The following is a 26,261-nucleotide window of genomic DNA, read 5'->3' as shown; positions in this document are numbered from 1 at the left end:
TGGTGGTGGTCACATTTGCACAGTGGAAGCGCTTTCTCATCCTTCATTTTTCTATTTATGAACTATCCTGCTTCACTACAAAAGATTCAGGTAGCAAGAAGAGAGGTGGAATGAAAAGACAGGAAGTTTCTCTGAACTTATTCTGATTTGGGGGTGCTGCCAGACTTAAAATTGTAAAAATTTAAGGCTGGGAGCAGTGGCACACGCCTGTAATCCCAGCACTTTGGGAAGCCGAGGTGGGTAGATCACCTGAGGTCAGGAGTTCGAGACCAGCCTAACATGGTGAAACCCTGTCTCTACTAAATACAAAAAACATAGCCGAGCCTGGTGGCACACACCTGTAATCCGAGCTACCTGGGAGGCTGAGACGGGATAATCACTAGTACCTGGGAGGTGGAGGTTGCAGTGAGCAGAGATCATGCCATTGCACTCCAGCCTGGGCAACAAGAGTGAAACTGTCTCAAAAATAAAATAAAATAAAATAAAACTTAAAAATTAAAAAAAGACTGGGCACGGTAGCTTAACAGCTGTAATCCCAGCACTTTGGGAGGCCCAGGCAGGTGGATCACCTGAGGTCGGGGGTTCAAGACCAGCCTGGCCAACACGGTGAAACACCATCTCTACAAAAATACAAAAATTCACTGGGCATGGTGGCACATGCCTGTAATCCCAGCTACTCGGGAGGCTGAGGCAGGACAATGACTTGAACCCAGGAGGCGAGATTACAGTAAACCAAGATCGCACCACTGCACTCCAGCCTGGGAGACAGAGCAAGACTCTGTCTCAAAAATAATAATTCAGGCCAGGCGCGGTGGCTCATGCCTGTAATCCCAGCACTTTGGGAAGCCAAGGTGGGCGGAATAGCTTGAACCCAGGAGGCGGAGGTTGCAGTGAGCCGAGATCGCGCCACTGCATTCCAGCCTGGGCAACAGAGTGAGGCTCTGTCTGTTTTTTAAAGTGAGGCTCTGTCTAATTTTTTAAAACGTTACCGAGGCTGGGCATGGCGGCTCACGCCTATAATCCCAGCACTTTGGGAAGCCAAGGTGGGCGGAATAGCCTGAACCTGGGAGGCAGAGGTTGCAGTGAGCCGAGATCGTGCCACTGCATTCCAGCCTGGGCAACAGAGTGAGACTCTGTCTCAAACAAAACAAAAATAAAAGGATATTTTTGGATAAATACAAGGAGTAGCACGCCTATAATCCCAGCTACTCGGGAGGCTGAGGCAGGAGAATCACTTGAACCCGGGAGGCGGAGGTTGCAGTGAGCTGAAATCTCACCAGTGTACTCCAGCCTGGGCGACAGGGCTAGACTCTGACTCCAAATAACATAAGTAGCACCTGATGTTTACCTTAACCGACTCCTTGTCTTCACCAGGCTGGATAGTTGTGGCCTCACGGCTAAGGCTTGTAAGAATCTTTACTTCACCCTGGGCATCAACCAGACCTTGACCGAGCTTTATCTGACCAACAACGCCCTAGGGGACACAGGTGTCCGACTGCTCTGCAAGCGGCTGAACCATCCTGGCTGCAAACTCCGAGTTCTCTGGTGAGGGATGATGACCAGTTCTTTCTGGAGGAGGCTGGACATTGGGCTGGGAGCATGAGGGTAGATAAGCTGGATGGACAAATACTTTCTGCACTGGTGTGTGCAATTAGGGGGCACACAGATGAGGCCAAATAGGACCTATGTCGTCTACCGGCTGTGTGACCTTGGATGATTTCCTTGTCTGTCGAAGGGGACCATCGTGGCTTGCCGATTGCATTGGAGGTCACTGTAATTCCAGTGAGAATCTAGAATTACTCTGCCTGGGTTCAAATTCCAATTGCTTTCTTTTTTGGGTGGGATCTTGCTGTCACCCAGGCTGGAGTGCAGTGATGCAATCAAAGTTTAGGCTGGGTATAGCGGATGGCGCCTGTAATCCCAGTACTTTGACAGGCTGATGTGGGAAAATTGCTTGAGCTCAGGAATTTGAGACCAGCCTGGGCAACATGGCAAAATCCCCTCTCTCCACACACACACACACACACCCACACCAGGTGTGGTGGCACACACCTTTAGTCCCAGCTACTCAGCGGGCTGAGGTGGGAGGACTGTTTGAGCCCAGGAGTTCAAGGTTGCAGCGAGCCATGATTACGCCACTGCACTCCAGCCTGGGTGACCAGGCAAGAACTTGTCTCAAGAATAAATAGGTTGGCCGGGCGCGGTGGCTCATGCCTGCAATCCCAGCACTTTGAGAGGTTGAGGTGGGAGGATCATGAGGTCAATCGAACGAGACCATCCTGGCCAACATGGTAAAACCCTGTCTACTAAAAATACAAAAATTAGCTGGGCGTGGTGGCGTGTGCCTGTAATCCCAGCTACTCAGGAGGCTGAGGCAGGAGAATCGCTTGAACCCGGGAGGCAGAGGTTGCAGTGAGCTGAGATCGTGCTATTGCACTCTGGCCTGACGACAGAGTGAGACTCTGTCTCAAAAAAAAAAAAAAGAAAGAAAACAAGAAAAAAAAGGCCAAGGCAGGCAAATCACTTGAGGCCAGGAGTTCAAGACCAGCCAACATAGTGAAACCACATCTTTACTATAAATACAAAAACTTACAGCTGGGAGAGGGTGGCTGTATACAAAAATTACCCGGGCATGGTGGCACGCACCTGTAATCCCAGCTAGTTGGGAGGCTGAGGCAGCTACACTCCAGCCTGGGCAACAGAGCAAGACTCCATCTCGGAGAAAGAAAAAAAATTGAGAACATAGTTCTATCTTCATAAGGCTATGATAAATTATGAATTGACCAGGTGTGGTGGCTCACACCTGTAATCCAGCACTTTGGGAGGCCAAGATAAGCAGATCACTTGAGGTCAGGAGTTCCAGACCAGCCTGACCAACGTGGCAAATCCCTGTCTCTGCTAAAAATACAAAAATTAGCTGGGCATAGTAGGAGGCACCTGTAGTCCCAGCTACTCTATAGTCCCAGCTACTAGGGAGGCTGAGGTGGGAGGATCACTTGAACACGGGGGGTGGAGGTTGCAGTGAGCCAAGATCGCACCGCCCCACTCCAGCCTGGGTGACAGAGCGAGACTCAGTCTCAAAAAAAAAAAAGTATAGCCGGGTGCAGTGGCTCACACCTGTAATCCCAGCACTTTGGGAGGCCGAGGCAGGGAGATCACAAGGTCAGGAGATCAAGACCATCCTGGCTTACATGGTGAAACCCCGTCTCTACTAAAAATACAAAAAATTAGCCGGGAGTGGTGGTGGGAGCCTGTGGTCCCAGCTACTTGGGAGGATGAGGCAGGAAAACGGCGTGAACTAAGGAGGCGAAACTTGCAGGGAGCCGAAATGGTGCCACTGCACTCCAGCCTGGGCAACAGAGAGAGATTCTATCTCCAAAAAAAAAAAAAAAAAAAATCTTAAAAAAAAAATTACGGCCGGGCGCGGTGGCTCAAGCCTGTAATCCCAGCACTTTGGAGGCCGAGACGGGCGGATCACGAGGTCAGGAGATCGAGACCATCCTGGCTAACACGGTGAAACCCCGTCTCTACTAAAAAAAATACAAAAAATTAGCCGGGCGAGATGGCGGGCGCCTGTAGTCCCAGCTACTCGGGAGGCTGAGGCGAGAGAATGGCGTAAACCCGGGAGGCGGAGCTTGCAGTGAGCTGAGATCCGGCCACTGCACTCCAGCCTGGGTGACAGAGCGAGACTCCGTCTCAACAAAAAAAAAAAAAAAAAAAAAAAAATTACACAAGTTAACATAGCTTGGGGACTTGTGTGTAGCATGCAGTAAGCCTACTTTCCAGCAGCGTTGGGTGGAATTTCTGGAGGATCATGGAATGGTCTTACCACAGTAGTGCACAATAGATACTTAAGGCTTATTAATTGAATGCCACAGTCGTGGGCTGGAATAATATCAACTCTTGTGTCCGCAGGTTATTTGGGATGGATCTGAATAAAATGACTCACAGCAGGTTGGCAGCGCTTCGAGTCACAAAACCTTATTTGGACATTGGCTGCTGAATGGTTCTGTCTGCTGGCTCTCCCCCTGAGATCTGGACGGACGAAGACGGGAGGGTGTTCGTCACCCCCCACAGCATAATGACCAGGCTCCTTCCTAGAGACAGACTCATGCAGATTAAGATCAAAAGTCCCTCTGCCTGAGATCAAATTAATGTTTGACGGAGCTGGCTGGGTGCGGTGGCTCATGTCTGTAATCCCAGCACTTTGGGAGGCCAAGGTGGGCAGATCACGAGGTCAGGAGATTGAGACCATCCTGGCTAACACGGTGAAACCCCGTCTCTCCTAAAAAATACAAAAAATTAGCCAGGTGTGGTGGCGCACGCCTGTAGTCCCAGCTACTAGGGAGGCTGAGGCAGGAGAATGGCATGAACCTGGGAGGCAGAGCTTGCAGTGAGCTGAGATCGTGCCACTGCACTCCAGCCTGGGTGACAGAGTGAGACTCCGTCTCAAAAAAAAAAAAAAAGTCAAAAGTCCCTCTGCTTCTGCTTGGGATCAAATTAATGTTTGACGGAGCTGGCTGGACGCAGTGGCTCATGTCTGTAATCCCAGCACCCAGCACTTTGGGAGGCCAAGGTGGGTGGATCATGAGGTCAGGAGTTCAAGATCAGCCTGGCCAAGATGGTGAAACCCCGTCTCTACTAAAAATAAAAAAATTAGCCAGGTGTGGTGGCGGGCACCTGTAGTCCCAGCTACTCGGGAGGCTGAGGCAGGAAAATCGCTTGAACCCGGGAGGTGGAGGCTACAGTGAACCGAGATCGCGCCACTGCACTCCAGCCTGGGTGACACTGGGACTCCATCTCAAAAAAAGAGAAAAGTTTGACAGAGCTTTAAGGGATGACCAACTGTGAGAGGTTTGATGGCCCCAACAGGAGGGGTAAAAGCCCAACAGGGGCCAGGTGCGGTGGTTCACGCCTGTAACCCCTGTACTTTCGAAGGCGGAGGCAAGGTGGCTGCTTAAGTCCAGGAGTTCGAGACCAGCCTAAGCAACATAGCAAGACTCCACTATTACTAATTAGCCAACTACTATTAATTAGTACAATTAATTACCCAGGAGTAGCAGCACATGCCTGTAGTCCCAGCTACTCTGGGGACTGAGGTGGGAGGATCGCTTGAACCCGGGAGGTCGAGGCTGCAGTGAGCTCCAACTGCACCACTGCGCCCCAGCCTGGGCAACAGAAGGTGCCCGAGAAAAATGGCCAGTAGGGGCCCTCAGAGGGCCACCAGCCCTGCCAAGCCCTGGCTGCATCAGGACATAGTAATATTTGAGCTCTGGGGTGGGTGCCACTGCCATCTAGTGGACGACACTAGGAATGCATGCCAACATCCAGTAAGGAATGCACAGGACAAAGCACTTGGTCCAAAGGCATATTGTGCCAAGTTGAGGAAAGCCTATTCTTAAATGTCACAGGATACATAGGGCACTCAGCATTTGGGAAGAGACTGGTATGCAAGCTAACCCTCAGAATGCTTGTTATGGCAACAGCCCTGACCCTCCTTTGCTGGACGGGATAATTCCTGAAATCTTAATGTGGCAGGCATGTCATGATGGCCCCCTGCCTGGAATTCACTGGGCCCTGCCAAAAACTGACACCTACAAGGCCACGTGTAGGCTAGCCATAACCTATTACTGTGCTTTCAACAAAAATACAGAGCCCACCAGGTGCGGTGGCTCACGCCTGTAATCCAAACACTTTCAGAGGCTGAGGCAGGCAGATCAGCTGAGGTTGGGAGTTCGAGACCAGCCTGGCCAACACGGTGAAACCTACTAAAGATACTGAAATTAGGCTGGGCGCAGTGGCTCCTGCCTGTAATTCTAGAATTTTGGGAGGCCAGGGTGGGCAGATCACAAGGTCAAGAGATCAATACCATCCTGGCTAACACGGTGAAACCCCATCTCTAATAAAAATACAAAAAATGAGCTGGGTGTGGTGGTATGCACCTGTAATCCCAGCTGTTGGGGAGGCTGAGGCAGGAGAATTGCTTGCACCTAGGAGGCAGAGGTTGCAGTGAACCAAGATCATGCCACTGAACTCCAGCCTGGATAGCAGAGTGAGTCTCCGTCTCGGGGAAAAAAAAAAAAAAAAAAAAGGCCAGGTGCGGTGGTTCATGCCTGTAATCCCAGCACTTTGGGAGGCCAAGGAGGGCAGATCACCTGAGGCTGGGAGTTCAAGACCAGCCTGACCAACATGGAGAAACCTCATCTCTACTAAAAATATAGAATTAGCTGGGCGTAGGCCGGGCGCGGTGGCTCAAGCCTGTAATCCCAGCACTTTGGGAGGCCGAGACGGGCGGATCACGAGGTCGGGAGATCGAGACCATCCTGGCTAATACGGTGAAACCCCGTCTCTACTAAAAATACAAAAAAACTAGCCGGGCGAGGTGGCGGGCGCCTGTAGTCCCAGCTACTCGGGAGGCTGAGGCAGGAGAATGGCGGAAACCCGGGAGGCGGAGCTTGCAGTGAGCTGAGATCTGGCCACTGCACTCCAGTCCGGGCGACAGAGCGAGACTCCGCCTCAAAAAAAAAAAAAAAAGAATTAGCTGGGCGTGATGGCACATGCCTGTAATCCCAGTTACTTGGGAGACTGAGGTAGGAGAATTGCTCGAACCCAGGAAGTGGAGGTTGCCATGAGCTGAGATCGCGCCACTGCACTCCAGACTAGGTGACAGAGCAAGACCTTGTCTCAAAAAAAAAAAAAAAAAAATAGCTGGGCGTGGTGGTGGGTGCCTGTAGTCGCAGTTACTCAGGAGGCTGAAGCAGGAGAATCATTTGAACCCGGGATGCAGAGGTTGCAGTGAGCTGAGATCGTGCCACTGCACTCCAGCCTGGGCAACACAGCCAGACTCCATCTCAAAAAACAACAACAACAACAACAAAAACACAGACCTGGAGAAAGCCCATGGGCTGGCAGGCCGCTCTTCCATTTCTATCCTCTGTCTGCAGTGGTGGAGTCACCACCAAAACGCAGATTTTCATGAAAACCCTTACAGGGAAGACATGGCCCTTGAGGTTACAAACAATAAGATCCAGGATAAGGAAGGAATTCTTACTGATCAGCAAAGACTGACGACAATATTCAAAAAGTCTACGCTTGAGACTTTGTGGTGGTGCTAAGAAAAGGCAAAAGTCTTTCACCACTCCCAAAAACAACAAGAGAGTCAGGCTGGCCGTCCTGAAATACTATCAGGTGAATGACAATGGCAAAATGACTTGCCTTCAGATGAAGGTGTTGGGAGTGTTCATGGCAAGCCATTTCGACATTGTGGCACTGTTATCTGACTTACCGTTTCAACAAACCAGAATAAAATTGCGTATGAGTTAATAAAAGGCATGAATATATATATACATATATATATACACACACACACACACAACCAACCTACTAGTGAAACAGATTTTCTGCCTGTAATCCCAGCATTTTGGGAGGCTGAGGCAGGAGCATCTCAAGCCCAGGAGTTGAGACCAGCTTGGACAACATAGTGAGACCCCGTCTCGGAAAAAAAAAAAAAGGGGAGGGGGAGAAATAGGCTCCCTATTTTATTCTATAGAAATCCATATTCCTGGCTGGGCACGGTGGCTCATGCCCATAATTCCAGCACTTTGGGAGGCCAAAGCAGGTGGATCACGAGGTCAAGAGATCGAGACCATCCTAGCCAATATGGTGAAGCCCCATCTCTATTAAAAATATAAAAATTAGGCCAGGTGCGGTGGCTCAAGCCTGTAATCCCAGCACTTTGGGAGGCCGAGGTGGGCGGATCACAAGGTCAGGAGATCGAGACCATCCTGGCTAACACGGTGAAACCCCGTCTCTACTAAAAAAATATATACAAAAAATTAGCCGGGCGAGATGGCGGGCGCCTGTAGTCCCAGCTACTCGGGAGGCTGAGGCGAGAGAATGGCGTAAACCCGGGAGGCGGAGCTTGCAGTGAGCTGAGATCCGGCCACTGCACTCCAGCCTGGGTGACAGAACGAGACTCCGTCTCAAAAAAAATAAATAAATAAAAAATAAAATAAAATAAAAATTAGCTAGGCCTGGTGGCTGTGGCTGAGGCTGAGGCAGAAGAATCGCTTGAACCCTGGAGGCAGAGGTTGCAGTGAGCAGAGATCACGCCACTGCACTCCAGCCTGGGCGACAGAGACACTGTCTCAAAAAAAAAAAAACCAAAAGAAAAGAAAAATAAATCCATATTCCCTTGGCCAGGTGCAGTGGCTCATGCTTGTAATCCCAGCACTTTGGGGGGCCAAGGCGGGTGAATCACGAGGTCAGATCAAGAATCTCCTGTTGAATGTCATAGTGAAACCCCATCTCTACTAAAATACAAAAAATCAGCAGGGTGTGGTGGAGGGCGCCTGTAGTCCCAGCCACTCAGGAGGTTGAGGCAGGGGAATCACTTGAACTGGGAGGTGGAGGTTGCAGTGAACTGAGATTGTGCCACTGCACTCCAGCCTGGTGACAAAGCAAGACTGTCTAAAAAACACAAAAAAGAAATCCATATTCCCATTTCAATACACAGAAATCTATATTCCCATTACTGGGAATTCGAACTAAGAAACTTGAAACCATGTCAGTGCCTGGTGGGAAATCACATCCCCATGCCGTGCTCAGCCCACGCACGAGAGCTACAGACCAACACCTGCAAGGAAACGTAGGCAATTTCAGAAAAAGAGACCTTACAGCTCCGGAGATCAGATACTCAGTCCTGTGGACATGATTGTCCCATTGGCCAGGTGCAACAGCTCACGTCTAATTCCAGCTCTTTACAAGGCCAAGAATTTCTACACCAACCTGGGGAACCTAGTAAGGTGCCACCTGAACACAAAAAAATTAGCCCAGAAAGGATATTCACGCGGACACCTAGCTACTGGAGCTGAGGAAAGAGGAATGCCAGAGTCCGGGAAGTGGAGGCTACACCTAGCTCGACGGAACCACTACATTCCAGCCTGGATGAAAAAAACTAAAAATGGCCCATCATTACCACGTAAAACTGTGCCTTAAGCTCTTTCTGCAATCCCAACGCTTTGGGGTAAGAGACTGTTTAGGTTTCAAGACCAGATTGGGCAACATAGTGGGATCCTATATCTAAATTTCAAAAAAAAGTTTTAAAAAAGTTATATACCCAATATTCTTTGTATGCCTGAATTCAGTCCTGTTTCCACAGCTGCTTCTGAAGCAAACAGCCCTGCTTACAAACCAGCCCCACCTACCCCCACACTGGCTGTGCAGGCCAAACCCTCAACAAGCTTAAGAAACTCAAGGCCGGGCGCGGTGGCTCAAGCCTGTAATCCCAGCACTTTGGGAGGCCGAGGCGAGTGGATCATCTGGGGTCAGGAGTTCAAGACCAGCCTGGCCAACATGGAGAAACCCTGTCTCTACTAAAAAAATTGAAAAAATCAGCTGGGCATGGTGGCTCATGCCTGTAATCCCAGCTAGTCAGGAGGCTGAAGCAGGTTGCAGTGAGCCAAGATTGCACCATTGCACTGAGCAAGATAAGTAGGCTGTCTCAAACAAAAAAAAAAACCCTTCCAAAAATGAACTTAGGCCTGCTACTGTGGCTCACACCTGTCATCCCAGGGAGGCCACCCAGAGAAAGACGGTAAAGCCCCATCTCTACTAGAGGGATATCTTGATTCCCCACAAGTTTCAGACCAAGCTGTCAAATGTATGAGACCCAAGTCTCTACTAAACAGTGGAGCATGGGGGCACATTCCTGGTGCCAGCTACTAAGGGTGGGGTGAGGGGGTGGCTTATACGGGAGATCTTTTGATCCAGGGAGCTCGGGCCTGCAGGGAGCTGTGATGGTGCCGCTGCACTTCAGCCTGGATGGAGTTTTTATTTTTATTTATTTTGAGACGGAGTCTCGCTCTGTCACCCGGGCTGGAGTGCAGTCGCCAGATCTCAGCTCACTGCAAGCTCCGCCTCCTGGGTTTACGCCATTCTCCTGCCTCAGCCTCCCGAGTAGCTGGGACTACAGGCGCCCGCCACACCTCGCCCGGCTCGTTTTTTTGTATTTTTTTAGTAGAGACGGAGTGTTAGCCAGGATGGTCGCGATCTCCTGACCTCGTGATCCACCCGTCTCGGCCTCCCAAAGTGCTGGGATTACAGGCTTGAGCCAAGACCATAACTCCAAGTTCTAGCAGGGGTAGAAGAAACGCACAAAATCCTGACAAATATTTTTATGCAATTTCCTTGGGGGTCATAGAGGAAACTTCAGGCTTCAAGCCAGCTTGAGACTCAAGCCTGTAATCCCAGGAACTTGTGTGGCGGAGGAACACTTGAGCCCAACAGACCAGAAACATAATGTGGTGTTGTTCTTAAAAGTTTATTAAGCTTATTCATAAAAGTTTATTCATTTTATTCTTAAAAGTTAGGAAAAGTGAGACTGGCATTGTCCGTATAACAGGGTGAAAGCACTGTAGCCCACGATCTGGCCAAACACACTTCAGCCTTAAATATAGGCTGCCTACCAAATCCAGGAACAGGGCCCCAAATTAATTCCCTTTAAGGCCAACAACCAGATTCCCGACAACCCATCAAGCTTTTCCCGCCCTGCTCATCGGCACAGATCCTGCCACCCCAGAATACACCAATTTTTATTATGTAAAAAGGAACATACAGACTGGTACCCCGCAGAGCAGAAGCCCCGGAACTCCAGGCCAGAGCCGAAGCTGCAGTCAGACCCGCAGGCTCCCTTGAAGCAGGATGGTTCGTGATGCCCTACTCAAACAGGGACACCCCAAAATCGAAGCACTTCCCAGTACAGACAAAAGGGAAAGTGCTCCCATTTTGAGCATCCCAGTATGAGCTGCCATACAAGAGGTTGTTGGCCTCCTATCATTCAAGCACATGGTAAATGTCAGCAACAAATTTGCTTGCTATGGAGGGGGAAGAGGAAAGTTACATATCAAGTTATAACATCAACAGCAAAAAGTATGTCTGTGCATCCAGCCCTTGGTCACAGCGGCTCTTTGGTTTGAGAGGGAGTCTTGCTCTGTAGCCCAGACTGGAGTGCAATGGCACCATCTAAGCTCACTGCAGCCTCCCGAGTTCAAGTGATTCTCCTGCCTCAGCCTCCCGAGTAGCTGGGATTACAGGCGCCCACCACCATGCCCAGCTAATTTTTGTAGAGACGAGGTTTCACTATGTTGGTTTGGTCAGGCTGGTCTTGAACCCCGTGATCTGCCCACCTCAGCCTCCCAAAGTGCTGGGATTACAGGTACGAGCCACCGCGTCCAGCGCACAGCTGCTCTTTGAACGTTCTCTTCCTTTCACCATCTAACCCAGATTCCCTTAGCTGTGCCAGGTGACCAGGTGAAAGCCCAGGAGTCCCCCACTTCCCTGGATTACACCCACACGCTGTACGGGACCTTTTACCCAAGACACTCTCCGGCTGGGAATCAAAACCACAGGTTATTTAGTTCCTGCAGAAGACCGAGCTCCACGGCATCCGTTGGTATGGGCGTCACCGGTGACGCTCAAATGTCGCAGCACTTTCCACTTGGACATCAGAATAGTGCTCCACATTTGAGGATCACAGGGTGAGCAGCTCCACCTGCAAGAGCCCTGGCCAAGAAATTTAAATGACAAGAAAACGGCTGTAGGCACGGACTAGGGCCATCATGCTAAACCCCGCCCTCCCCCGCCACTACCAAAATGGCGGGTTTTCTCAATCGGTAACACTCAAAAGATGGCGGCACTTTTTTCACCAGAGAGCAGAAAGTGCCCCCACAGTTTGAGTGCCACAGGCTGAGGGGATGCGGCAAGGCGGCGATCGCCAAGTGGAAGCACTTACCCATCAGAAGAGGCTTTTAAGCAAGGAGGTAGAGAGTAGTCCTTGATGAACTGTTGAAGGTCTGCAAAACAGAAGTTAAACCACGCTTAGAAAGAAGGTAAAACAAGGCTTTCCACGCGTATATTCAAAGCACTCCCCCGCCCATAGCTTCCAGATCCAAGCCATGAGGACTGAGTACATTGCAAGTGGGTAGGAAGGAACACGTGTGAGCGACAGTGGGGCCTTCTTCCTGAAGACTGAAAAAAAATCACAGAAATAGAACAAAACCACAGCCCGGCTGGGCGGAGTGGCTCACGCCTGTAGTCCCAGCTACTCGGGAGGCTACGATGGTAGGATTGCTCAATTGAGCTCAGGAGTTCGAGACCAGCTTGGACTATGATAGCAAAACCTCATCTCTACCAAAAAAAAAAAAAAGGGCAAAAAAACCCACATAGAAATGGTGGTGCGCGCCTGTGGTCGCAGCTACTGGGGAGGCTAAAAGGGCGAATCGCAGGAGGTCGAGGCTGCAAGGCACCATCATCCTACCTCTGCATTTCATCCTGGGCGTCAGTGAGATCCAGACCCTAAAAAGAAAAAAAATATATAAAAGAACATGGCAATACTCACAGAGACCAATGACAGGACCACACCTCAGCTCTTCCAGAAAGACCAGGGAACACTACTGCTGGGTTCTTATATAGGCTGAGGGCCTATTCAACTTTCATAGGATTAAAGCCCACCCCTTCCCACCCTCTCATTCCTCTTGGTCTCCGCCCCAAGCCACCCTGCTCCCTTTGATCCTAGCTTGTCTTAGTCAGAAACACCTTCATAAATTTTTTCAAACACTGATTCAAATAGAAATTAGGTAATCCCTATTACTAGTAACACCAAAATGTATTTGTTATAAATACGTTGGAAAACACAGAGAAATACCCAGAAGAAAATCATTTCACCATCTGGGGGTTCAGTCATCCACTCAACAAATATTTAAATATAATATTTTGGCCGAGCGCGGTGGCTCATGCCTGTAATCCCAGCACTTGGGGAGGCTGAGGCGGATGATCACTTGAGGCCAGGAGTTCGAGACTAGCGTGGGCAACATGGTGAAACCCCCATCTCTACCAAAAAATACAAAAATTAGCCGGGCATGGTGGTTCCCACCTGTAATCCCAGCTACTTGGGAGGCTAAGGCAAGAGAATTGCTTGAACCCGCGAGGCGGAGGCTGTGGTGAGCCAAGATTGTGCCACTGCACTCCAGCCTGGGGACAGAGTGAGACCCTGTCTCAAAAAATAAATAAATAGGCTGGGCGCGGTGGCTCATGCCTGTAATCCCAAAACTTTAGGAGGCCAAGGCAGGGGGATCACAAGGTCAAGAGATCGAGATCATCCTGGCCAACATGGTGAAACCCCGTCTCTACTAAAAATACAAAAATTAGCTGGGCATGGTGGCGGGTGCATGTAGTCCCAGCTACTCAGGAGGCTGAGGCAGGAGAATCACTTGAACCCGGGAGGCAGAGGTTGCAGTGAGCCGCGATCACACCGTTGCACTCCAGCCTGGGTGACAGAGTGAGACTCTGTCTCAAAAAAAAAAAAAAAGAAAAACCTGGGCGCAGTGGCTCATACCTATAATCCCAGCTACTCAGGGGGCTGAGGTGGGAGAATCCTTTGAACCCTGGAGGTGGAGGTTGCAAGTGAGCCGAGATCGCACCACTGCACTCCAGTCTGGGTGACAGAGTGAGACTTCGTCTCAAAAAAAAAAAAAAAAAAAAAAAAAAAAACAAGACAGAGAGAAAATAAAAAAAACAGTGTGGCAGTGAACATTTTTGAGAGCAACTTTGATAAAAGAGTGGAAACCAGCCGGGCGCGGTGGCTCAAGCCTGTAATCCCAGCACTTTGGGAGGCCGAGACGGGTGGATCACGAGGTCAGGAGATCGAGACCATCCTGATCCTGGCTAACACGGTGAAACCCCGTCTCTACTAAAAAATACAAAAAACTAGCCGGGCGAGGTGGCGGGCGCCTGTAGTCCCAGCTACTCGGGAGGCTGAGGCAGGAGAATGGCGTAAACCCGGGAGGCGGAGCTTGCAGTGAGCTGAGATGCGGCCACTGTACTCCAGCCTGGGCGACAGAGCGAGACTCCGTCTCAAAAAAAAAAAAAAAAAAAAGAGTGGAAACATTTCTGCATTTCTGATTTTATTTCTTGAAACCCCTAGAGCTCCTTTGACCTTGAAGCATACAGAGAAACTCAAAGCGGTGGGGGGTGGAGAGGTAAGGAGGGGCTTGAAAATGGCAAGTGATCAAAATAATGAATGACTCAAGGAAGAGGGAAGACTTGGGGGGCGGGCCAGGAGGCTGGGGTTTCCTTCCCATTTGTAATCCTAGCCAGCTGTGGGAGTATGTGCTCAACCTTTCTGCTTAAACCTAGTTCCTTCATCAATGAAAAAGGTACAGCATTTGCTGCAAAGGATGGCAAGAGATAGAAACGAGACAGCAAATAGCCTGTTTGGGGAGAATCGCTGGAACCTGGGAGGCAGAGGTTGCCGTGAGCGGAGATAGCGCCACTGCACTCCAGCCTGGACGATAGAGCCAGACTCCATCTCAAAATTTAAAAAAAAATTTTTTTTTTTCTTTGGTCTTTGTCAAGGTTGCGGGAGGTCAGTGAGTATGTCCTGGCCGCTTGCTCAGCCATCCAGATTCCTCTCACTCCTCTCACACTGCACCTGGATTGGCCGCTATTTGGGAACCACCTGGATGATCTCCGGTATTTCCTAGAACTCAGCTTTTTCTCATCACCTCATTTTGTCTTTGAAAATTTCTCCTTTCAGGGCCGGGCGCGGTGGCTCAAGCCTGTAATCCTAGCACTTTGGGAGGCCGAGACGGGCGGATCGCGAGGTCAGGAGATCGAGACCATCCTAGCTAACACGGTGAACCCTCGTCTCTACTAAAAACTACAAAAAACTAGCCGGGCGAGGTGGCGGCGCCTGTAGTCCCAGCTACCTGGGAGGCTGAGGCAGGAGAATGGCGTGAACCCAGGAGGCGGAGCTTGCAGTGAGCTGAGATCCGGCCACTGCACTCCAGCCTGGGTGACAGAGCGAGACTCCGTCTCAAAAAAAAAAAAAAAAGAAAATTTCTCCTTTCAGGGCGGCTTTCTTCACCTGCCCTTGGGCCAGCACATCTAGCTCATTGCTGACTTTTTTTTTTTTTTTTCAGACGGAGTCTCCCTGAGCCCCCCAGGCTGGAGTGCAGAGGCTGGATCTTGGCTCACCACAACCTCCACCTCCCAGGTTCAAGTGATTCTCCTGCCTCAGCCTCCCAAATAGCTGGGATTACAGGCATGTGCCACCACGCCCGGCTAGTTTTGTATTTTTAGTAGAGACAGGGTTTCTCCATGTTGGTCAGGCTGGTCTTGAACTCCCGATATCAGGTGATCCGCCCACCTCGGCCTCCCGAAGTGCTGGGATTACAGGCGTGAGCCATAATCCCAGCCCATATTTTTGTATTTTTAGTAGAGACACGGTTTCACCATCTTGACCAGGCTGCTCATGAACTCCTGACCTCATGATCCACCCACCTCAGCCTCCCAAAGTGCTGGGATTACAGGCATGAGCCACCACACCTGACCTATATTTTTAGTAGAGACAGGGTTTTACCATGTTGGCCAGGCTGGTCTTGAACTCCTGACCTTAGGTGATCAGCCTGCCTCAGCCTCCAAAAGTGCTGGGATTATAGGCATGAGCCACCAGACCCGGTCAACATTTGTATTTTTGAATATAAAAAATGTTACTAGTGCAATTGAATTTAATCAACATTCAACAAAGAGTATAGTCAAAGATGATTTTTAAGTGCATTTAAAAGAGGCCTGCAGGCAGTGGCTCAAGCCTGTAATCTCAGTAATTTGGAAGGCTGAGGTGGGAGGATCTCTTGAGCCCAGGAGTTCAAGGCTACAGTGAGGCCTGATCCTACCACCGTACTCCAGCCCCGTGGACAGAGCAAGACCCCATCCCTGGAAAAAAAAAAAAAAAAGTAAAGAAAAAAGATCCGGCCTGGCATGGTTGCTCATGCCTGTAATCCCAACACTTTGGGAGGCTGAGGTGGGCAGATCACCTGAGGTTAGGAGTTCAAGCCCAGCCTGGCCAACATGGAGAAACCCCATCTCTACTAAAAATACAAAATTAACTGGGGTAGTGGCACATACTTGTAATCCCAGCTACTCTGGAGGCTGAGGCAGGAGAATCGCTTGAACCCGGGAGGCAGAGGTTGCGGTGAGCCGAGATCACGCCATTGCACTCCAGCCTGGGCAACAAGAGCAAAACCCCTTCTCAAAAAAAAAAAAAAAAAAAAAGAAAAGAAAAAAGATCCAATGTGATATTTTACTTTTTTGTTGTGTAATTTGTTTAAAAATATAGAGATGGGCTGGGCATAGTGGCTCAGGCCTGTAATCCCAGCACTTTGGGAGGCTGAAGCGGGTGGATCACTTGAGTTCAGGAGTTCAAGACCAGCCTGGCCAACATAACAAAACCACGTCTCTACTAAAAAATACAAAAATTAGCTGGGTGTGGGAGTGGGCGCCTGTAATCCCAGCTACTCAGGAGGCTGAGACAGGGAGAAATGCTTGAACCCGGGAGGCAGAGGTTGCAGTGGGCCGAGATCACACCATTACAATTTATCCTGGGTGACCGAGCAACACTCGGTCTCGAAAAAATAAATGACAGAGAGAGAGAGAGATGGTGGTCTTGCTTTGTTGCCCAGGCTGGTCCCAAACTCCTGGGCTCAAGCGATCCTCGCACCTTGGCCTCCCAAAGTGCTGGAATTACAGACATAAGCCACCACTCCTGGCCCAATTTGACATTTTTTTTTTGACAATTCGTAACATTGCTGGAGAGACCAGTATAAGACTTGACCCTTCCCCCTGACAACCAGGCGTGATGAGAAAAATCAAATTAAAAAAATTTAAAATTGTCGGGCGCGGTGGCTCAAGCCTGTAATCCCAGCACTTTGGGAGGCCGAGACGGGCGGATCACGAGGTCAGGAGATCGAGACCATCCTGGCTAACACCGTGAAACCCCGTCTCTACTAAAAAATTCAAAAAACTAGCCAGGCGAGGTGGCGGACGCCTGTAGTCCCAGCTACTCGGGAGGCTGAGGCAGGAGAATGGCGGGAACCCGGGAGGCGGAGCTTGCAGTGAGCTGAGATCTGGCCACTGCACTCCAGCCTGGGCGACAGAGCAAGACTCCGTCTCAAAAAAAAAAAAAAAAAAAATTTAAAATTAAAGATGTGCTTCTTAGAGTTTCATTCTGACGTGACAAGTATAGTTGATCTGGTCTTTTATTATTGTGGTAATTAAACACGCATATTTAACTTAAAGCCTCAGATTGTAATAATTGTATTAACTGTTCGTTAACTTTACGTCTCAATTTATCTTTACTCTTAAATGAGCTCTTTGGAAAAAAAAAAAAAAATGACAGCCGGGCGTGGTTGCTCACGCCTGTAATCCCAGCACTTTGGGAGGCTGAGGTGGGTGGATCACCTGAGGTCAGGGGTTCCAAACCATCCTGGCCAACATGGCGAAACCCCGTCTCTACTAAAATACAAAATTAGCTGGGTGTGGTGGCGCACGCCTGTAATTCCGGCTACTTGGGAGGCTGAGGCAGGAGAATCCCTTGAACCCAGGAGACGGAGGTTGCAGTGAGCCCAGATGATGCCACTGCACTCCAGCCTGGGCAACAAGAGCGAGACTCCGTCTCAAAAAAAAATAAAATAACAGAAGGCATCAGAAATCCCAAATATGTAGGAAATGAGATTTCACAGCCGGTGCTTCTTGGGAGGAGGGGATAGATAGAGAAAACTTTGCCTAATCAGAAGCTCTTCCTGCTGAGCTGAAAGGTCGTCGTTTGCAAACCAGCAGACCTCTTTGTCATGATAATCGCCCTGGATCCCCACCCTGCAACCCAGCCCTTCCCATTATCTGCCCCAGCTCCCCAGAACAATGAGAGTAGCTTTTTTTTTTTTGTAAACAGTCTAACAGTTTGAGAAATCCTTTTATGTACAATATTCATTCCTGTAATCCCGTTTTTCTCTCAGTCACTGTTTACCACAGCCTTTGGGTGGGTGAGAGATAAACCTCCTCATGGCATTAAGGAGACATTACTATTTCATCCACCTTTTCTGCTGTGCGATGAGTTCAGGAAGGAGAAAGATTCTTGCCAGACTAGATTAAACCCTTCCCCGGTTAATGGCTGCCTATTTTGTTTGCCTGTGTTCTTAACACCTTCAAGATGTGATACACATCATTTAATATGTGGAACACCTAAAAGGTGCCAGCGTCCATCCTTGATTCTGGGGTGTCTGGGGTGTCGGGGGGACATTGTATAAGAAAGATTAGACCAGGTGTGATGGCCCAAGCCTGTAATCCCAGCATTTTGGGAGGTGAAGGGTGGCAGATTGCCTGAGCTCAGGAGTTTGAGGCCAGCCTGGGCAACATACTGAAACCCTGTCTCTACAAAAAATACTGTATATGGCCGGGTGCAGTGGCTCACGCCTGTAATCCCAGCACTTTGGGAGGCTGAGGCGGGCGGATCACCTGAGGTCAGGAGTTCGAGACCAACCTGACAACATGGAGGCACCCTGTCTTTACTAAAAATACAAAATCGGGCATGGTAGCACATGCCTATAATCCCACCTACTAGGGAGGCTGAGGCAGGAGAATCGCTTGAACCTGGGAGGCGGAGGTTGCGGTGAGCCGAGATAGTGCCATTGCACTCCAGCCTGGGCAGCAAGAGTGAAACTCTGTCTCAAAAAAAAAAAAAAAAAATACTGTATATACATACTAGCCAGGCCTGGTGGCATTTTTTAAAAATTAGAAATAGGATCTTGGCTCTATCGCCCAGGCTGTTCTCAAACTCCTGGTCTCAAGTATCCCTCCCATCTCAGCCTTCTGAGTATATGGGATTCAAGGGAAGAGGCTCTGAGCCAAGAATGTGCCATTGCACTCTACCCTGGGTGACACCACAGAAACTCCGTCTCAAAAAAAGAGCTGTGCTCTGTTTATTTATGTATTCATTTTTTATGTTTTATTTTTATTTTTATTACACTTTAAGTTCTGCGTTACATGTGCAGAACGTGCAGTTTTGTTCCACAGGTACACACGTGCCCTGGTGGTTTGCTGCACCCACCAACCCGTCACCTACATTAAGTTTTTCTCCTAATGTTTTCCCTCCCCTAATCCCCCACCCTATTTATTCATGTTTATTTCATAAAGAGCCAGAGTTTTACTCTGTATTCCAGGCTGGAGTGCAGGATCATGGTTCACTGTAACCTTGAACCTCTGGCCTCCAGTAACCCCCTGCCTCAGCCTCCCTAGTAGCTGGGACTACAGGCACGCGCCACCACACTTGGCTGTTTGCAATTGTAGTAGATATGGGTTTTTGCCATGTTACTGAGGCTGGTCTCAAACTCCTGGGTTCAAGTGATCCTCGTGCCTGGGCCTCTCAAAGCGTGGGGATCGCAGGAGTGAGCCAGAGCCTGGCCCTGTGGCCACTTTCTTGCTATATTAATTGCAGAATTGAGAAAGTGTGACGGAGACCATGTGACCCTCAAAACTTAAACCATTCACTATCTAGCTCTTTAGAGAAAATGTTTGCTGACCTCAACATCGAGGTAAGGAGCGGACAAAGGCCTGGTGCGGTGGCTCACGCCTGTAATCCCAGCACTTTAGGAGGCTGAGGTGGGCAGATCACCCGAGATTAGGAGTTCAAGACCAGCGTGGCCAACATGGCGAAACCCCATCTCTACAAAAAATACAAAATTTAGCCAGGCGTGATGGCGGGCACTTGTAATCCCAGCTATTCGGGAGGCTGAGGCAGGAGAATCGCTTGAACCTGGGAGACAAAAGTTGCAGTCAGCTGAGATCGTACCATTGCACCCCAGCCTGTCTCAAAAAAAAAAAAAAAAAAGAAGCAAAAATGAGATTTAGCCAAAGAACAGAGAGACGGGTTCGTGGATGGAAAATTACAAAGGAGACACCCAGGACAGAGGATTTCTGCTTAAACTGGCCTCATGGGATTCTTGTTAAAGGTGGGCCGAGGCGGTGATGAGGCACTTCATCAGATATCAGGGGCAATTAGATGGGAAGAGTCAGGAGATGACTCAGCAGGAATCCCTGCTAAGAGTGGGCTGGGCAGGTCAAAGATAAGATAGCAGCCAAGGTCCAGGCCTAGTCAGGAGGGCTCAGGAGAGCCTGCCTGAAGTTTGGTCAAGGGGGGAGTCTGTCAAGGTATATGCTCAAAATCTGTTTCTTTTTTCTTTTTTGTTTTTTTTGTTGAGATGGAGTTTCTCTCTCTTGCCCAGGCTGGAGTGCAATGGCGCGATCTCGGCTCACCGCAACCTCCGCCTCCAAGGTTCAAGCGATTCTCCTGCCTCAGCCTCTCAAGTAGCTGGGATTACAGGCATGCGCCACCTTGCCAGGCCAATTTTGTATTTTTGGTAGAGACGAGGTTTCTTCATGTTGGTCAGGCTGGTCTCAAACTCCTGACCTCAGGTGATCCGCCCGCCTTGGCCTCCCAAAGTGCTGGGATTGCAAGCGTGAGCCACTGCAACCAGCTGGAACTATCAATTATCTCTAAAGCAGCTGAACCCTGCAGTGGTCAAGGACACCATCTTCCAGCTGCCTTGTTCTAGAACCTGCCTTGCCAGGCACTCAGAGCCATACAATTTATATTTGGGTTCCATGGTCGAGAATTATTTGGCCAATAGAGTGCCTGTTAGAAAATGTGGACAGGGCTGGGCACGGTGGCTCACACTTGTAATCCCAGCACATTTGGAGGCCGAAGCGGGCAGATCATTTGAGGACAGGAGTTTGAGACCAGCCTGGTCAATATGGTGAAACCCCGTTTCTACTAAAAATACAAAAAAAAAAATTAGCTGGACAAGGTGGTGGGCACCTGTAATCCCAGCTACTCGGGAGGCTGAGGCAGGAGAATCATTTGAACCCAGGAGGCAGAGGTTGCAGTGAGCAGAGATTGGGCCATTTCACTCCAGCCCGGGCAACCAAGTGAGACTCTGTCTGGAAAAAAAAAAAAAAAAAAAAAGGCCAGGCCCAGTGGCTCACGCCTGTAATCCCAGGACTTTGGGAAGCCAAGGCAGACGGATCACTTGAGGTCAGCAGTTGAAGACCACCCTGACCAACATGGTGAAACTCCCCTACTAAAAATACAAAAATTAGCTAGACATGGTGGCAGGAACCTGTAATCCCAGCTACTGGGAGGCTGAGGAATGAGAATCGCTTGACCTTGGGAGGCAGAGGTTGCAGTGAGCAGAGATCAAGCCACTGCACTCTCGCCTGGGTGACAGAGTGAGACTCTGTCTAAAAAAAATAAATAAATCAATAGGTCGGGTGCAGTGGTTCATGCCTGTAATCCCAGCACTTTGGGAGGCAGAGAGGGGAGGATCACTTGAGGTCAGGAGTTGGAGACCAGCCTGGACAACATGGTAGAACCCCATCTCTAGTAGAAATACAAAAATTAGCTGGGCATAGTGGCAGGTGCCTGTAACCGCAGCTACTTGGGAGGCTGAGGCAGGATAATTGCTTGAACCTGGGAGGTGGAGGTTCCAATGAGCCGAGATGGTGCCATTACACTCTAGCCTGGGCAGTAGAGCAACACTCTGTCTCAAAAATAAATAAATAAATAAATAAAATTAGGGGCTCATGACAGTAATCCCAGCACTTTGGGAGGTTAGGATAAATAAATATATATTATTATATTACATATAATAATATATAAAAATATATATTTAAAGAAAAAAAAACAGGGTCTCACTCTGTCACCCAGGCTGGAATACAGTGGCACTATCAGGGCTCACAGCAGCTTTGACCTCGTGGGCTCAAGAGATCCTCCCACCTCTAGCCTCCTGAATAGCTGGGACTACACGCACCCACCATCATGCCCAGATCATTTTTGGATTTTCCACAGAGATGGGGTTTCGCCATATTGCCCAGGCTGGTCTCAAACTCTTGGGCTCAAGTGATCTGCCCAGCTCGCCCTCTCAAATTGCCGGGATTACAGGCACACGCCACCGCACCCAGCCCACATCAGGACTATACTGAATAGTGCAGGCACAGAACAGGTGCATCCTTGCATAAAGTTCTGTTGGACAGGCCGGGCACCGTGGCTCACGCCTATAATCCCAGCACTTTGGGAGGCCGAGGCAGGCGGACCACAAGGGCAGGAGTTCGAGACCATTCTGGCCAACATAGTGGGACCCTCTTTCTACTAAAAATACAAAAATTATCTGGGCACGGTGGCCCATGCCTATAATCCCAGCTACTTGGGAGGCTGAGGCAGGAGAATCACTTGAACCAGGGAGTCGGAGGTTGCGGCGAGCCGAGATTGTCCCACAGCACTCCAATCTGGCAACAAAGCAAGACTCTGTCTCAAAAAAAAAAAAAAAAAAGTTCTGTTGGACGGTGCTGATGTGTAAAATGGCTCAATGAAAAGCCTTGGATCTGCAGAGAGGTTGGGGAACATCACTGAGGAAACGAAAACAGAAGTCAGGTGACAGGTCTGGAAATGTGACTAAATTCTAAGTCATGAATTGGATAATTTGCAACTTCGGAAAAAGAGATTTCAGGTGCTCATTTATTATTATTGTTTAATTTTAATTTTTATTATTTTATTATTATTGGCTTCAGGTGCCTATTAACCCCCAAAAGAAGGTGGGGTTTTTTGGCCCTGTGTGGTGGCTCATGTCTGTAACACCAGCACTTTTGGAGGCCGTGGTGGGAGGATTGCTTGAGGCCAGGAGTTTGAGACCAGCCTGGGCAATATAGGGAGACCTCATCTTTAGAAAAAAAAAAATGTATATATAGCCGGACGCGGTGGCTCACACCTGTAATCCCAGCACCTTGGGAGGCCAAGGCAGGTGGATCACCTGAGGTTAGGAGTTCAAGACCAGCCTGGCCAACATGGAGAAACCCCGTCTCTACTAAAAATACAAAAATTAGCTGGGCGCGGTGGCAGGCGCCTGTAATCTCAGCTACTCGGGACGCTGAGGCAGGAGAATCGCTTGAACCCAGGAGGCGGAGGTTGCAGTGAGCCGAGATCACGCCACTGCACTCCAGCCTGGGCAACAAGAGCAGAACTCCATCTCAAAAAATAAATAAATAGGCCGGCGCGGTGGCTCAAGCCTGTAATCCCAGCACTTTGGGAGGCCGAGACGGGCGGATCACGAGGTCGGGAGATCGAGACCATCCTGGCTAACACGGTGAAACCCCGTCTCTACTAAAAATACAAAAATTAGCTGGGCGCGGTGGCAGGCGCCTGTAATCTCAGCTACTCGGGACGCTGAGGCAGGAGAATCGCTTGAACCCAGGAGGCGGAGGTTGCAGTGAGCCGAGATCACGCCACTGCACTCCAGCCTGGGCAACAAGAGCAGAACTCCATCTCAAAAAATAAATAAATAGGCCGGGCGCGGTGGCTCAAGCCTGTAATCCCAGCACTTTGGGAGGCCGAGACGGGCGGATCACGAGGTCGGGAGATCGAGACCATCCTGGCTAACACGGTGAAACCCCGTCTCTACTAAAAATACAAAAACTAGCCGGGCGAGGTGGCGGGCGCCTGTAGTCCCAGCTACTCGGAGGCTGAGGCAGGAGAATGGCGTAAACCCGGGAGGCGGAGCTTGCAGTGAGCTGAGATCTGGCCACTGCACTCCAGCCTGGGCGACAGAGCGAGACTCCGCCTCAAAAAAAAAATAAAAATAAAAATAAATAAATAAATAAATAAATAAATAAAAAATAAAAAAAAATTAGCCGGGCATGGTGGTGCATACCTGTGGTCCCAGCTACTCCGGAGACTGAGGACCGGTGAAAGGACTGCTTGGGCCCGGGAAGTCAAGGCTGTAGTAAGCTATGATCATGCCGAGGCACTCCAGTCTGGGATATCGAGGGAGACCTTGTTTCAAAAAAATAATACATAAAGAATGCTTTTTTTTTTTTTTAAATTTTTTTCTTTCCAGAGAAGGAGTTCTACCTGTTACCGAGGCTGGACTCGAACTCCTGGGCTCAAATGATCCTCCTGCATAGCTGGGATCACACGCACTGAGCACACTATGCCAGATGCAAAGAATACATTTCAATGAGCTTGATGCCAGAATTTTCTTTTTCTTTTTCTTTTTTTTTGTTAGAGTCTCACTGTGTTGCCCAGGCTGGAGGGCAGTTGCGCCATCTCTGGTCACTGCATTCGCCACCCGCCGGGAGCCAGCGATTCTCTTGCCTCAACCTCTGGGCATGAGGACCTGGGATTACAGGCGTCCGCCACCATGCCTAGCTAACTTTTTCATATTTTTAGTAGAGACAGGCTTTCACTATGTTGGCCAGAGTGGTTTCGATCTCCTGACCTCAAGCAATCTGCCGGCCTGGGCCTCCCAAAGTGCTAGGATTATAGGCATGAGCCACAGCACCTGGCCGAGAAATTTTTTTTGCTGCTGTTTTTACTGACAGAGAGCAGTGATAGCTCAGTCAGTCATTAAAAGGATAATTCCTCCTCTAATCCATGTGGAGGCCCTAAAGGGAAGGGGTGGGGCATGGTCTCATTTTCTCCATCTGTTGAGGATTTACTGGCACAGAACTGGTTTTTAGTTTACAGTGTCCTCTTTTACTGAATATTCCTAAAACCTTTGAGAAGAACTTAGTTCAACAAGTATTCGTTAAAATCTACTAACTTCCAGAGCCTAATTCATTGGTGAGAAATAGAGATTGAATTCCTTAATACCTGGGCTGTGTACACATTGGCTCTCGCCTGTAATCCCAGCACTTTGGGAGGTTGAGGTAGGAGGATCACCTGAGGTTAGGAGTTCAAGACCAGCCTGGCCAACATGGTGAAACCCCTGTCTCTACTAAAAATACAACAATTAGCCGGGTGTGGTGGCGGGTGTCTGTAATCCCAGCTACTCAGGAGGCCGAGGCAGGAGAATCGCTGGAACCCAGGTGGCAGAGGCTGCAGTGAGCCAAGATTGCGCCACTACACTCCAACCTGGGTGACAGAGTGAGACCCTGTGTCAAAAAAATAAATACATAATAATAATAATAATAATAAAGAATTCTCTACTACCGGGAGTCTGTATTTAAGTGGACAGAACTGGAAGCAGCTGAGGACTAGGGCAGGTGGGTGGAGGGGTGAGGCCTCCGGTTGGGAAGCAATGACGAGCATCCTGCAGAAAGTGCTGGGAAGAGAATCTTCTTTCAACTTGGGTGCTACAGTTGGTGGTCTGCAAATTAACTGAAAGTAGACAGATCTACAGGTGAAAAGGTTTATTTACAGATGCTTGAAGTTCCTAGTCATGGAAACCTCAGGGAACAGCCTGGAGAAAAGGTTTACATATATCAGCGTAACAAACAAGGGCATTTTTGGGGCTTCTATGGGAAAATGAAGGAGGTTCTATTGGGGTTCTAATGCTAATGGCGGGCTGCTGTGTCTTCTTTGCTGCTGAATTCTCCCCCACCACGCCCCGGCCCCCAGACAGGGTCTCTTGCTCCGTTGTCCAAGTAGGAGTGCTGTGGTGCTGTCTCAGCTGACCCTGGCTGTGATTTCCGGGGCGCGGTCTATCCTACCCTAGTCTACACCCAGCTAATTTTTGCTCTTGTTTTTTGAGGAGACAAAGTCTCTTTTTTTGTTGTTTTTTTTTTGAGATGGAGTCTCACTCTGTCACCCAGGCTGGAGTGCAGTGGCGCGATCTCAGCTCACTGCAAGCTCCTCCTCCCGGGTTCACGCCATTCTCCTGCCTCAGCCTCCCGAGTAGCTGGACTAAAGGCGTCTTCCACTGCGCCCGGCTAATTTTTTTTAATGTATTTTTAGTAGAGACGGGGTTTCACCGTGTTAGCCAGGATGGTCTCGATCTCCTGACTTCGTGATCTGCCCGTCTCGGCCTCCCAAAGTGCTGGGATTACAGGCGTGAGCCACCGGCCTAATTTTTTGTACCTTCAGTAGAGACGGTGTTTCACCGTGTTAGCCGGGATGGTCTCGATCTCCTGACCTCATGATTCTTCCGCCTCAGCTTCCCAAAGTGCCGGGATAAATTCTCTTAAAAAGGTTGCCCAGACGTAGCCAGGCGCGGGGGTCATGCCTGTAATCCTGGATTCAAGCAATCCTCCTGCCTCAGCCTCCCAAGTAGCTGGTGTCAGGCCTCGGAGCCCAAGCTGAGCCATCATGTCCCCTGTGACCTGTACGTACACATCCATATGGCCTGAAGGAACTGAAGAGCCACAAAAGTGAAAATAGCTTAACTGATGACATTCCACCATGGTGATGTGTTGCTGCCTCACCCTAACAGATGGATGTACTTTGTAATCTCCCCCACCCTTAAGGTTCTTTATCATCTCCCCCACCCTTAAGAAAGTTCTTCGTAAGGCCGGGCGCGGTGGCTCATGCCTGTAATCCCAGCACTTTGGGAGGCCGAGACGGGCGGATCACGAGGTCAGGAGATCGAGACCATCCTGGCTAA

At 49.5% G+C, this 26,261-nt stretch overlaps 1 protein-coding gene across 6 annotated transcripts in view; it reads left to right on the top strand.

Annotated features, from left to right (window-relative positions):
- Positions 1–4,311, top strand: part of NLRP12 (NLR family pyrin domain containing 12) — a 31,173-nt gene extending 26,862 nt beyond the window's left edge. For 5 of the 6 annotated variants that reach the window (XM_033224396.1, XM_033224398.1, XM_033224397.1 and 2 more), the window contains 2 exons: positions 1,375–1,545; positions 3,916–4,311. In XM_033224396.1, coding sequence (XP_033080287.1) covers positions 1,375–1,545; positions 3,916–4,003 — 259 coding nt within the window. In that variant the 3' untranslated portion in view covers positions 4,004–4,311. The remainder of the gene's footprint in view (positions 1–1,374; positions 1,546–3,915) is intronic. The other variant, XM_033224399.1, reaches the window with a different exon arrangement.
- Positions 4,312–26,261: the final 21,950 nt, after the last annotated feature.

This window comes from Trachypithecus francoisi, unplaced genomic scaffold (assembly GCF_009764315.1).
Source record: "Trachypithecus francoisi isolate TF-2019V2 unplaced genomic scaffold, Tfra_2.0 Lachesis_group12, whole genome shotgun sequence".
In the NCBI taxonomy this organism is placed as follows: Eukaryota; Metazoa; Chordata; class Mammalia; order Primates; family Cercopithecidae; genus Trachypithecus; species Trachypithecus francoisi.
The sequence above is the reverse complement of the archived record's forward strand: the minus strand, read 5'-3'. Positions and strand labels throughout refer to the sequence as shown.